Genomic DNA, 14,880 nt, shown 5'->3' on the forward strand with positions numbered 1-14,880 from the left:
TGGCAGAGCAATATTCTATTGTGTATATGTACCAATCTTTATCCAATCATCTCTCAAAGGACACTTTGGTTGTTTCCATGTCTTGGCCACCATGAATAGTGCTGCAATGATCACTGGGCTACATATATTTTTGCAAATAAATGTTTTTATGACAACTTCATAGGGATCTTAGGAGTCGCAAATAAGCTTGTTAACATTATACTTTTCTAAAGCCACTCTTCAAATACAAGGCTCCTCTGGCAACCTTCGGTGAATACTTTGTGATAAAAAAAATTCTCTCTCCTGCCTCTACATGCTTCCTTTGTAACTTTTCTTATAATGTTATATACTATACTTAAATTCAATTATATGTTTGCTTCCTTTAGCTTCCTTTCTGGAATAAGAATCTTTGAAAACTACATGTTGTCAGGATTTTATTCTCATTAGTCCCAAACCCAATGCCTTGTATAATGTAGGGCCTTAAGAGTGTTTTTAAATTGAGCTTTCTCCGTTACCTCTTAAAATATATTTAGCTGATTGTTTTAGTACTATTCTGATTACAAAACACATTCATGTCATTAATCTACTGGGGTCTTCTATCTATTATGTATGGTAGATCGACAAACATGCTCCCAATTTATAAATCCAGAAAAGAAAAAAACCCAAAACCTGAGTTCAATTTTAAATAACGTAGTAAATCATCACCACAAACTTGAGTAGAAGATGTACTCTGAGTAGCATCACATGACCATGAAAGACTTTGGGACTTGACACCCACAGAAATGATTATCATAAGCATTTGGCATTTTTACATGAGTCCTTATCCTTTACAACAATGAGAAGAAAGCCTTGACATTTTTCATATCCTCCTGATACTGATGCCCATCTTACTGCATGACCACATGTCCCCGTTTTCCAGAGTCGTGTTAATACCTTTCATCATCGGGTTCTCAAAGGAATTTGTCACAAAAATGGGTAACAACAATCTGAAGACAAAAAACACACTAGTAAAATAGCACATCTTCTAAGTTCTGTACTTACCTCAACGTTTCAAACAAGTTTAGCCAACTTTAGAATGCCTAAATGTGTCAAAACGATAATAAACAGACAATGTGTTGGGTTGGGAAGTAATGGAAAAGAACTGAAAGGAAAGCAAATGGGAAAAGGTGGAGAATAGGTGAGGGTGGACTACAGAGTGTTAGGCAGATGTTTCCATTCTAAAAATAGTTTTACTGCAGCAGCCACAGTGAGAATCATTGCTTTCCTTAAGGACTGTCTGTGAAAATACCCAACCCTCCCTGATTCAGTTACACTAAACTACTATCATTGGGTGAATCCCGACACTCATGCTACATAATAGAAAATTTACCACTCTCTGAGGGAAAGTTAACATATTTTACCAAGTTTCCTTATCCCTCAAAAGCCCAATTAAAGAATGATATAAACTCTCTCCCACATATGTGACACATTATCTTTCACCTTCATGATACAGTTTATAGAAATGTGCACTTGAAAGCTATGTAATTTTACTAACCACTGTCACTCCCAATAAATTTAATAATAAAAAATCCTCCTGATAATATTTGCTTTGAACTTTCCATGACAGGTAGTTACTCAGATTTTCAAACTAAATCTCAGATGTGTGCCAACTCCAAATTATATCCTTATGACGTCATTTTAGAAATTTGCAAAGAGTTATAATTCTAGACTGTGATATACAACATTCTATTTAAAGTTGTCACTTAGAGATGGAAAAGGTGGCATTCTCCAGAAGCTATGTCAGAGTCACTACCTCTATTAATCTTTGCTCTAATTTCTAACCAGGCATAATCTCTTCTAACTTCTAATTCCCATAATGAGGACTTATCTTGCTCAGCTACCGTATATGGAAAGCACCTGTAAAGTTCTACACTCTATCATCTCAAGAAACTTCAATAAACCTTATGAAATGTATTGCATTTTTCTCACCACACAATGACAGATTTTCACACGCCTCATATTCATAAAATATATGTTAAATTTAAGTTCAAAAGATTGTTTTATTCCAAATCTTATTTTCATTCTATTTATTTATCATATTAACAGTAAAGTTTTTAAAACATTATTGTTTTTCTCTTCTTTTCTCAGAGGAAGAAAGAGCAATATAGTCATCTGACATATGGAAATATATTTTTAAATTATGTTGGATAATTCTGTAATGAGACCTCTTCTGAGTACAAAGAGGTAAGTAATCTGAAACTTACCTGTTAGAACAGTCTAAATTAGTGTCAAGTGTTTCCATCCCTTTTTCAAAGCAGCCTTCCATAAAATACCAAAAAAAAAAAAAAAAATCCTTTTCTGCATTCCCAGTGGAATATTTTAAGACATAATGACATAAGATATTAGCATCCTAATACCCTAATGTTTCCCTTCCTTTGCTGATCAAAAACATCCTAGATGTTGTAATAAATTTAACTTTGGGTTTATCCATTTAGCCTACAGAAGAATTAAGTTATTCCTTCTCATACTCAGTAAGGAAACACAAACAAAGATTGGGAGGTACTCAGTGCCTCAGGATGTCCAAAAATATCATGGAATAAGAGGAAAATACGAAGAGATTACAGACTACATGATAGAGAACAGAAACACACACACACACACACACACACACACACACACAGCAGTCTTTGGTAAAAGGGGACGTGAATCTCCAAGAAACTACTCTGTTCCCACCCAATGCCCTAAGTTGCCCCTCCATGCATGAGGAGACACAAAGTTTTTTAGTTCTTGTATTTTACTTGTAAGTACAATCCAGTGAAAGCAGTAAGAGGCCTAAAACCAGAGGTACAATTCTTAGCCGATTTTTCTGTATTGTATTTGGAGTAAAGATTTTTGAACACTAAAATAGATAGTGTCCTATGAAGGGAACAGGTTCTTTGAAGCAGAAAGACTTCCCCTTATTTATTAAATATTATTAAAATATGATCTAGAAAGTTAGATTTGAGGTATATGATTGTGCTTCTATTAATGAGAAGCATATTTATAAGAACATTTCCATCTACTCCTACATACCTATGTTAACTAAAGGTGACTTGCAGAGGTTAGGAGAGGCATGATAATAAAGGATCTTAGAGTATTGCGTGATGTCCTAAAGTTTTTTGTTCCCCAGAATTTAGCCTGGGCTCAAAGCCTAGCCAAGGAAAATAAGATCTTCTGTTTGTAAAATGATAGCGAGCTGCATCATCTTCACTCTCTTAATGATTTATTACAGAGCTCTGTAAGTACATGAACTTCCCGAATCTTGAGTCCTAAGTGGACCTGGTACCTTCTAGTGGAAGACTATCTGCACGTACTTTAGCCTGCAAGGAAATTCCTTAAAAGTGGACATACTTTATTTTAGTCTATAAGGAAATTCCTTAAAAGTGAAAACTCAAAAAAGATGGCCTAATTAAAAGTATATTTACCTTCATCCTGTTTCATAATTTATAAACCCAATAGGAAGACGGGAGAGGAGGATAGATGAATAGGTGAAGCACAGAGGATTTTTAGGGCAGTGAAAACACTCTATAGGATATTCTAATGATGGATATATTACTGCACATTTGTCTAAACCCATAGAATGTACAGCACCAAGAAAGAACCCCAAGGTAAATTATGGACTTTGGGGGATTATGATGTATCAATCTAGGGTCACTAGTGTAACTATGTACCACTGAGATAGGAGACGTTGGCAGTGGGGAAGGCTATTCACGTGTGGGACAGGGGGTATATGGGAATCTCTGGACCTTCCTCTCAGTTGTGCTGCTAAACTTAAAACTGCTCATAAAATTAAGTCTTTAACTTAAAAAAACCCAATATCATTTATTAGCTGATGTGTAGCTTTTTTATACACATATGCCAATTATTTCCTTAAGGTGTAATTTCTTAGGGTCATGAGCGATGTTAGGGTAAAGATAATGATGTATTCTTTAGTCCAGCCTCAGTTACAGATGCCTTTGACTCAAGCCTCTGCCTTTGGCTCATGACGCAGGGAAAGAAAAAGTGTATTCCCTGAGATACAGGGCAAACTGGGTCAATATCTCCTTCCAACATGGTCTCTTGGTCTCTAAGGCTGATACAATGCCTTAATTATTCAGAATACTTGGTGCCAAAACTACTTTGACACTTAACAGGCACTTTTGTTTACCAATTCCCCTGTGATAACTTCTTCTAGCAACCAGTGATTTCTTGGTAAGAAGTTTTGGCAATGAATCCTACTACTGAGCTCCTGAAAATGACCCCTCCTAGCAGAGCCCAATTCCCCCAACAAAGTAAAAGATTCTCTGACGATATTACCTCAGCCACCAAGAATGGTGTCACTGTCTCCAGTGCCCTACTCAGTCATGAACAGTGACAGAGGCCTCTTTCCTTTTTCCCCATCCATGAGTTCATATGGATTCTCTGTCTTTACACAGAATATCTTCCTGAGATCACTCTCCTTGCCTTTCCTGCACAGTCACATGGGGACCATCTGGAGAACTCACGGGATCGATACAGGTGGGCATAGCCCTCCACCTTCCCCCATCTAAGGAGAGCTTCTGCCTTTGTGGCTGCATTCCTTCCCACAACCTGCAGGGGAAGTGACTCAATGATGTGCTCTCCATCTATTCCTGCATAAAGGTTTTGTCCCTTGGGAGGCACATATTACAATTACAAAGACATCCTGGGACTCTCAGTTTCCAGCTTCTGTGAGCAAGGGTGATTGGCTTAAATCAGTTTCCTAGTATGATGCATGAGATTCACAGATCTTGAGATTAACAAACTTTACTTCCTCACTTAATAAAAGCTATGTGTTGGCCCGATTCAGGGCTCAGCCCTTGAGGGTTGAGTCCCTTGGCCCCGCTTCCACTCTATTCTTGGTTGCTATCTTTCTTAACCCTGTGCCGCCCTTCGAGCTCCCCACAACTCTTGTCAGGCAGGGTGTGACAATACATAAACAAAATAAAGGACAAACATCATATGATTATATCAATTGATGTAGAGAAAGCATTTGACAATATACAACATCTATTTGTTACTAAAACACTTAATAAAATAGGTATAGAAGGAAAACACCTTAACATAATAAAGGCCATATAGGACAAACCCTCAGCTAATATCATAATTAATGGTGAAAAACTGGCGCCCTTTGCTCTACGTTCAGCTCTGCTTTTCAACATAGTGTTGCAAGTTCTCACCAGAGCAATCATGCAAGGTAAAGAAATAAAAGGCATCCAAATTGGGAATGAAGAAGTTAAACTGTTACTCTTTGTAGATGACAAGATGCTATGTATAGAAACCCTAAAGACTCCACAAAAAGCTATTAGAAATAATAAACGAATACAGTAAACTTCGGCTACAAAATCAACGTACAAAAGGCCATTGCATTCTTATATACTAACAATGAAATCTCAGAAAAAGAGATAAAAAGATAAATTCCTTTTTCAATTGCAACAAATAGAATAAAATAACTAGGAATATACGTAACCAAGGATGTGAAAGACCTATATGCTGAAAACGATAAGACATTTTTAAAAGAAATTGAAGTAGACACAAAGAAATGGAAAGACATTCCGTACTCATGGAATGGAAGAATCAACATAGTTAAAATGTCCACATTACGCAAAGCAATATACAGATTTAAGGCAACCCCCATTCCCAATGGCATCTTTTAAAGAAATAGTACAAAAAATCATCAGATTTGTTGGAAGCACAAAAGACTCTGAATAGCCAAAGCAATCTTAAGAAAAAAGAACAATGCTGGAGGTATCATACACCCTGACCTTCACTTCTACTACAGGCCTACAATAATAAAAAAAGAAAACATGGTATTGGCAGAAAAACAGACACACATACCAATGGAATATAATCGAGAACCCAGAAGAAAACCACATAAATATGGACAGATAATTTTTGACAAAGAAACCAGAAACATAAAATGGAGAAAAGACAGCCTCTTCAGTAAATGGTGCTGGGAGAATTGGAAAGTCATGTGCAAACGAATGAAACACGACTGCTATCTGTCACCACATACCAAAATTAATTCAAAACGAATCAAGTGCTTAAGCATAAGACCTGAAACAATAAACTGCATAAAAGAAAATATAGAAAATATAGATACTAAACTTATGGACCTTGGGTTCAAAGAGCATTTTATGAAGTTGACTCCAAAGGCAATAGAAGTAAAAGCTAAAATAAACGAATGGGACTATATGAAACTTAAAAGTTTCTACAAAGCAAAAGAAACCATCGACAAAATAAAGAGGCAACCAACTGAATGGGAGAAGATTTTTGCAAACAGTGCCTCCGATAAGGGGCTAATATCCAAAATATGCAAGGAACTCATACAACTCAACAACAAAAAAACAAACAATCCAATTGAAAAATGGGAGGAGGATCTAAAGGGACATTTCTCCAAAGAGGACATACAAATGGCCAATAGACATGTGAAAAAATGCTCAATATCACTAATCATCAGAGAAATGCAAATAAAAACCACAATGTGATATCACCTCACCCCAGTTAGAATGGCTATCATCAACAAGACAAATAGTATCAAGTGTTGGAGAGGCTGTGGAGAAAAAGGAACCTTCATACACTGTTGGTGGGAATGAAGACTGGTGCAGCCGCTATGGAAGGCAGTGTGGATGTTCCTCAAAAAATTACGAATAGAATTATCATATGACCCACCAATCCTTCTCCTGGGTATCTACCCAAAAAATCTGAAATCATTTATCCATAAAGACAAGTGAGCTCCAATGTTCATTGCAGCATTATTTACGGTGGCCAAGACATGGAAACCAAAATGTCCTTCGATAAATTAATGGATAAAGAAGTTGTGGTATATACACAATGGAATACTATTTGTTGGGAAGAAAAGATGAAATAGGACCATTGTGACAACAATGGATGGATCTTGAGATTATAATGCTAAGCGAATAAGTCAGACAGAAAAAGGAGAGAACCAGATGATTTCACTGCTATTGGTATATAAACCGAAAATAACAAGAGTACAAGACAAACAAATGAAGAAACAAAAACTCATAGACATAGACGATAATTTAGTGGTTACCAGAGGGTAAGGTGGGAGGTGGGTTCTAGAAGAGGTTAAACGGGGTCAAATACATGGTGATGGAAGGAAAACTGACTCTGGGTGGTGAACACATAACCATAGATATAGATGATGTATTACAGAATTGTAGACCTGAAATCTATGTAACTTTACTAAAAATTATTACCCCAAGAATCCTTTCTACATATATATATATACATATATGTATATAGAGATAGATAGATAGATAGATAGATAGATAGATAGATGATAGATAGACAGATATATACACACACACACACGTGTGTGTGTGTGTGTGTGTGTGTGTGTGTGTGTGTGTGTGTGTGTTACGGAAAGACATAGTAAAGATAAAAATAAATAAAATAGAGAAAATCAAAATAGCCAGAAGTTGGTACTTTTATAATAAATCTGATAAACTTCTAGAAAGAGTGAGACAGAGAAAAGAGAGAAAATCCAAATTACCATTCTCAGAAGTAAAAGTAGATAGACATCATACAGATCCCTAAAATTTTAAAATAAAAATTAATACTTGTTATGAAAAATGTTATCCCAGTGAATTGGATAACTTATATAAAATGGGTGAAATATAGGAAAAACAAAACCTTCTGAAATGATTCAGAGAAATTGAAAAGCTAAATGCTCCTATATCTACCAAGAAATGAACTATCCTTTTTTGTAGATATGATTGTATCATAGGGACCTACAGAGATTACTAAACATCATAACTGAATTTAGCACGTTTGTAAAATTCAAGGTCCCCCCCAAAAAAATCTGTTGCATTTCTATACATTACCATCAATAATAATTGAAAAATGAAATCAATTTGATCACCTTTTACAACAGCATCTGAAAATATAAATAATTAAGGGTATCACAAGTGCCCTTGTGAAAAGATGAGCTGGATCCATACACTGAAAACTACAAATCTTTTCAGAATTAAATTTTTGAAGCACCTAAATAAATGGATATATCATATTCAAGAACTAGAAAATTTGAACTTGTTAAGGTATTATTTACTGCAAAATGATCTATAGATTCAACTCAAGTAGAATAAAACTCAGAGCATGCCTTTTTTTTTAATTGAACGATGGTATTTTCCAAAAGCGAACACAATCCCTTATCGCACATGCTGTTCTGCAATGTGGCTTTGCCACGTCCCCATGAAATGCTGTCATCTATTTCTCTACCACCTCAGATCTGGGCAGGCCATGTAACTGCTTTGACCAATAGAAGTTGGTGAAAATGACATTATACTTGTTTGGGACATAGCTCTTAACTGGCCTCACAATTCCTAGTTTCTACCACTGGAATCCCTGAGTACCATGTAAAACGTCTGTCTATTCTGCTGGAGAGAACTTGCAGTTCTGTGAATAAATGCATGGGGACTGGAACCCTGGGGCTCCCTTCCAGTCATAACTTCCAAGATAGCATGGATGTGAAGTAAGCTGTCCTGGATCCTACAGACCACTGAGTTATCAGATGAATACCAGAGTGAGTTCAGTGTATTCCACATGAATCAGAAGAAATATCCAATAAACCTCTGCCTCCATTCCTGGCCCACAAAATTTTCAGGTAAAATAAAATGTTTGTTGTTTCAAGTCACAAAAATTTGGAGGCTTATGCCATGTAGCAAAAGATAACCAGAGCAAAAACTGGAACCTGGAAATGTGGTGCTGCCATAACAAAAATTTAAAGCATGCAATAATGACTTTGGTACCAGGAGATAACAGAGCTGGACTCCAAGGCTTCTGTAATTAAAGGCTTAAAAGATACAAGGAACTGCTCTTGGAGGCTGAAGAAAAAGTGATTCATGTTGCCTAGTGCTAGAAAAGTTTGGCAATGCCATCACTGATCCTAAAGTGGAAATAAGAGAATATACCTAAGTGAACAGTGGAGTCAGCTAAGATTTCCAAGTAGAGCGCTAAAAATGACAGTTGTGTCTTTAAGTGTACGCTATGCTAAAGGATGGATAAGGAGAGATGAGTTAAAGAGTAAATGTTAAGTTTTCAAGCAGAATTAGAAACATTTAAAGGAGCCAAGAATTGCTGATTTCAAATATAAAATTGGTTCTCATGCCCAGCCTCTCTCAGGCACAAAAAACTCTGAAAGTAAGAAATAACATAAAAATAAATATCATTTCACACTTCTAGATATAAGGCCCTTTGTTAAGACATCAAAAAGAATGGATGTGTGTTTCATAAACTCTATTAACTAGACAAAAAATATTCCTAAGAAGCTTGAGGGTATTACGCCACTGCACAAGGATTTGCAGCCCAAACCTGAGAAGGGCTATTCTCATGTTTGTGGATATGGCCCCTGTATAATGAAGTAAACTCAAAACAAAACAAAACAAAAAAACTACTAAATTTTTAAGAGAATTGCACTAAAGGAAGCACCACAGCCTTCTCTTATGCGTTCATCCATCAATGGATACGGATATTATTTCCACGTCTTTGCTATTGTATATAAAGCTGCAATGAGCATGGGGATGCAGATATGTCTTCGAGATACTGATTTCATACTCTTGGACATATATACAGAAGTGGGATTGCTGGATCATATAGTAGCTCAATTTGAAATTTTTTGAAGAACCTCCATACCATTTTCCATAATGGCTGAACACATTTATATTGCCACCAACAGGATACTAAAGTCCATTTTCTCCGCATCCCTACCAGCATTTGTTATCTCTTATCTTTTGGAAACAGCCATCCTAACAGGGGTGAGGTGATATCTCATTATGGTTTTGATTTGCACTTCTCTGACGATTAACAATGTTGAATATCTTTTCAAGTTCCAATTGGCTATTTGTCTTCTTTGGAAAACTATATATTCAGGCCCTTAGCCTATTTTTTTTTTAATTTATTGGGGTGACAATTGTTAGTAAAATTACATAGATTTCAGGTGTGCAATTCTGTATCACATCATCCATAAATCACACTGTGTGTTCACCACCCAAAGTCAGCTCCCCTTCCATCACCATACACTTGATCCCCCTCACCCTCATCCCCCACCCCCCAACCCCTTTACCTTCTGGTAACCACCAAATTACGTTCCCCAGATTAATTTTCAAACCCGTGGCCATCCTGGAGTATTATGCAGCCATAAAGAAGAAAGAAATCTTACCATTTGCAACAACATGGATGGATCTAGAGAACATTATGTTAAGTGAAATAAGTCAGACAGAGAAAGATAAGTACCATATGATCTCACTTATTTGCGGATTCTAAAGAAAAGAATAAGTGAATGAACTAATCAGAAACAGTTTGGGAGACAATGAGGAAAATCTGAGGGTTATTTTTTAATTGAGTTATTCGGGTTTTCTGCTATCGAGTTATAGAAGTGCCTCATATTTTTCAGATATTAACTCCTTATGAGATATATGATTGGCAAATATTTTCTCCCACTTTGTGGGGTTCCTTTTCATTTTGTTGGTTGTTCACTTTGATGCACAGAAGCAGCCTGGATTCAGAACTTGAGAACGTGGGCTTCATTCTGATGTCATGATGGGGTGAGATCTTAACTCGCCTGATGCCTTCTGCCTCCTCCTTCTGGGAACCCTGAGCTGTAGTCTCACAAGTCTGACAACCTCACTGGAGAGACCTTGTCTGTACAGCGAAGCATCTACATGGAAAAAGAGAAGGGCCCCAAAGAGCCTCATCTTCTAGCCATCCCTGCCAAGATACCGTTCAAATGGACAAAGTCATATTGGAACCTCCTTAAAAGCCCAGCAATCAGCTGAATACTAGAGAGTAACCTCAGTTCATGCCAGAAGAATCATTCAGTCAAGTTTAGCCTGAACAAGGGGAAGAGGAGTGAAAACAGCCCCAAATGTGAAGTGTCTAGACATATAAAACTTGACATATTAAATAGAAAATTTTTAAAATATTACTGAAATTAATAATGTTGGCAGATTACTTTACCTGTTTAGGGGAAATAAACTAAGGTATTTTTTTTTATCATGAACAAAATACATCCTAAAGGGGTTAAAAATGTTTTCTGAAAATAACTTTAAAAAACGAAGATGTTAAAATTTATAAAATATTGTAAGAAGGAAATGGAATTTTCCAAGAGGGATGTGGTAGAAGAGTGAAAGTAAAAGAATATAAAAATGAAACATATTTATAGAAGAAAACCCATAAGTATAGCAAAAATAACGTAAATATTTATAGCAAATATCAAAGATATAGATTATATAGGTACAGATATAGATATAGATTAGAAAGAGTTCATCAAAACTCATCACTCCAATAGATCAGGTAAAATTTCTCACTCCAATAGATCAAGAATTCAAGAAAATATGTAATTGACAAAGTTTATGAAGTAGTTTTTTCTCCTAGACATTGTGCAAGAAACAGAGCACCAAGACAATTAAGTAACTTTCCCTGACTGCAGAGAGATTATATACCAATGAACATAGACAACTGGCCAAGATTTTTATTGCATCTCTTGAAATAACTATCCAAATTTGAGAATTAACTAAATATCTGTCTTATTCCATTTCGGCTACTATAACAACGCTATATTTGGTGGCAGACAATTTCTCCCATTCTAGAAGCTGGGAAGACCAAGATCCAGGTGCTGGCAGATCAGCCTTTCATGAAGGCCTGCTTCCTACTTCATAGACAGCCATCTTTTCATTGTGTCCTAACATGGCAGAAGGGGCAAGTGAGCTCTCAGGGGTCTTTTATAGGACTCAAATCCCATCCATGAGCTCTCCATCCTCATGACATAATCACCTTCCAAAAGCCCCACCTCCAAATACCACCACATTAAATGGATTTAAGTCATAAACTGGGGGACACAAAACTTCAATCTATAGCAATGTGCAAAAATGGAAATATTAATTATAAAAAATTCTGATAAAATCAAATGTTTGACATATTTAGTGAATACAGGTACATTTGAGAAGACTTTCAGAAGATATAAAAACCTCTATGTAATAATAACAATGATTAAACTCAAGATATAAGGTTTTCATACAGTGATTTACCCTTGTAAAGGACCCAATGCCCCCTAGCCTTAGCCCCTTATGAATTCAGACTACATAGAGAGGCAGAATCATGACTACATGCTTCCTACTATCTTTGAGGCAAACAATATTTTGTTTCAAACTTGATTCATAGAGAAAATTTTATGAATGAGATCTCTGTCAAATAAAACAATATATTCTGGCCTCTTTGTTACCGAATAATCTGTATTTCATCAATAAGAGAGGTAAGACTAGCATATACTGCCAGCATTTTCTGAACAATGATATCACCAAAAATATCTGGTGTCAAGCTCTATATTGCATATTTGAACCTCATGGATTGTGGGTTATTCTTACTTTATATACATAAGACAGGGCCTGGGTCTCCATAGAAGCCTATAAAACACTGTAAGCTGTAAAAAAGCCTATAAAACACTGTAAAAAAGGAGATGGGATATTGAAAAACAGCAGGGGAATTATCAGATATTCTAAATATCTGGGAAGATTAACAGATCATCTTCATGAAACTATAATACCAAACAAAGTTGATCCATATGAGGAGATAATATGATTTCCCAATTGGGAAAATACACAAGATTTTAGTTACTTTTCTATGTGTCTGCCTTGTTCATTCATATTCTTTCTATATACTTTGCCTTCTCATGATTAATATTACAAGCCCAAAGTGCCATTCTCCTTCAATCTTCACATCCTAAGCAATATCAAAGAAAAAATTATGTATTTCAAGTATTTTGCAGGTACAAAAATGAGATTTATACTTCAAATATTAATATGGGCTACCGTTGTGTGAAGAGAAGTCAACTAAGTTTTTATACTTTACTTTTTATTTTACCTTCTGAAATCTGTAATAAGCACTATGAATTCTGAAAAAGATTACATTATTTAACAGAGAAACATGAGAAAAAATCTCCATTAACTAAAATAAATTTACAGTATTTACTATAGCAAACTCTCCACATAGAATATAATCTACAGTCTCAACAGAGAGATTTTACACACAAAAACTGAATATTTTCCTAAGAAGTTATGAAAATATTAAAAATACATTTTAAACAAAATATATGTATTGAATTAGGAAATTATGACAATCTGAAAAATGTATGTTGATCATCAGAAGTATTCACGTAATAAATGCTTTTCATGATGCCCAAGTTATAGAATCTGAAGAGAAATTTCCTACAGTTCAATAATAACCCATAGCTTTCCGGGAAGAAACAATTCTTCATTGAAAATGGGTGAAACATTTCTCTGCTGCCTCATTCTCTTTTTCTGTTCCAGAGCTTTCTCATGGCACTTTTCATCTCTCCATTTCTTAGAGTATAGATTAAGGGGTTCAACATAGGGGTGATAATGGTATAAAACACGGCCAAGGATTTATCAATCGGTAAGATACAAGGAGGTCTCACATATATAAAAATACAAGGGACAAAGAAGAGGACCACCACAGTAATGTGGGAGCCACAGGTGGATAAGGCTTTGCGCTTCCCCTCTTGACTAAGATTCTTCAGGGAGTGCAGAATGACCCCATAGGATATGAGTAACAGCACGAAGATGACCACACAGATGCCGCCATTATTGGCAACCACAGTGAGGCCAATAAAGTAGGTGTCAGTGCAGGCAAGTCTTAATAAGGGGTACATGTCACAGATGAAGTGGTCAATGACATTGGGGCCACAGAAGGGAAGGTTGAGAGCAAAGAGAAGCTGAACTATAGCATGCAAAAAACCTCCCACCCAGGCCAGCAGCAGCAGCACAATGCACACTCGTTGATTCATGATCGTCAAATAATGCAAGGGTTTGCAGATGGCCACGTAGCGGTCATAGGCCATGACCACCAGGAGTAGAATCTCAGCACCACCAAATAAGTGCTCTATAAAAAGCTGGCTCATGCAAGCTTGGAAAGAAATGGTTTTCTTCTCATGGACTAAGTCTATAATCATATTTGGAGTAATTGTAGTAGAATAAACAGCATCCATAAATGATAAGTAGCCAAGAAAGAAGTACATAGGGGCATCCAGGGTTGGGCTGACCACAACAGTCACAACAATGAGTAGGTTGTCCACCATTGTCACAATGTAAATGAACAAGAACACAACAAACAATATCTTCTGACCTTGAAGGCTCTGAGTGAGCCCCAAGAGGACAAACTCAGTCACATTGGTCCTTTGTTCCATAGGTTCTTCTGTATGTCTTATTTCAGGGCTCAGGACACAATCACCTGTAAATATTTGTATGACTAGTGACTTCCTGAAATCTGAACATAATTCGTTTATTCATTTAACAAATAGGCATTATGATTTCTTAGGATGCAGTGCTTTCAGAGATAGAAGAATACAGTGCTGATTAAAACGTGGTCCCAAACCTCAACCATCTTACAGACTAGTGGAGAGGCAAGTAATTAGAGACATATGTGAGAAAGGACACGTTATAAAATGAATGGGTTGCCACATGTAGCTTTCCATCTGGAAGCTAATAAAATTGTACACACGCTAATACCTTATACAAAAATAAAAATTGATTCAAGTTTTAATAAACAACTAAACAAAGATTTACTTTATGTTGACTTTCTAGTTAAAAAAATATATGATTTTCCATATTCTAGGGGTGGAAGTATCTTCTTAACTAATCACTGAAATCCCAAACAGACAATATCAAATTTTGTTAAAGATTTAGGAATACATACCATAAATTTAATAGACAAAAGTAGTTTGGGTAAAAGATTTACATTTTAGAGGACATAAACAGAGTTAATATCTAAAATAGACAGAGATTTAGGGAATTAACTAATGAAAGACAAACACACCAACAGTAAAGTGGATGAATTACATAAACAGGCAAT

At 36.0% G+C, this 14,880-nt stretch overlaps 1 protein-coding gene across 1 annotated transcript; it reads right to left on the reverse strand.

The window, feature by feature from the left end:
- Nucleotides 1-13,297: 13,297 nt before the first annotated feature.
- LOC117030715 (olfactory receptor 4A15-like) lies at nt 13,298-14,215 on the reverse strand. Its single transcript, XM_033120931.1, has one exon. It carries the CDS (start codon nt 14,213-14,215, stop codon nt 13,298-13,300), a length of 918 nt encoding a protein of 305 aa, XP_032976822.1.
- Nucleotides 14,216-14,880: the final 665 nt, after the last annotated feature.

This window comes from Rhinolophus ferrumequinum, chromosome 11 (assembly GCF_004115265.2).
Source record: "Rhinolophus ferrumequinum isolate MPI-CBG mRhiFer1 chromosome 11, mRhiFer1_v1.p, whole genome shotgun sequence".
Taxonomy (NCBI): domain Eukaryota; kingdom Metazoa; phylum Chordata; class Mammalia; order Chiroptera; family Rhinolophidae; genus Rhinolophus; species Rhinolophus ferrumequinum.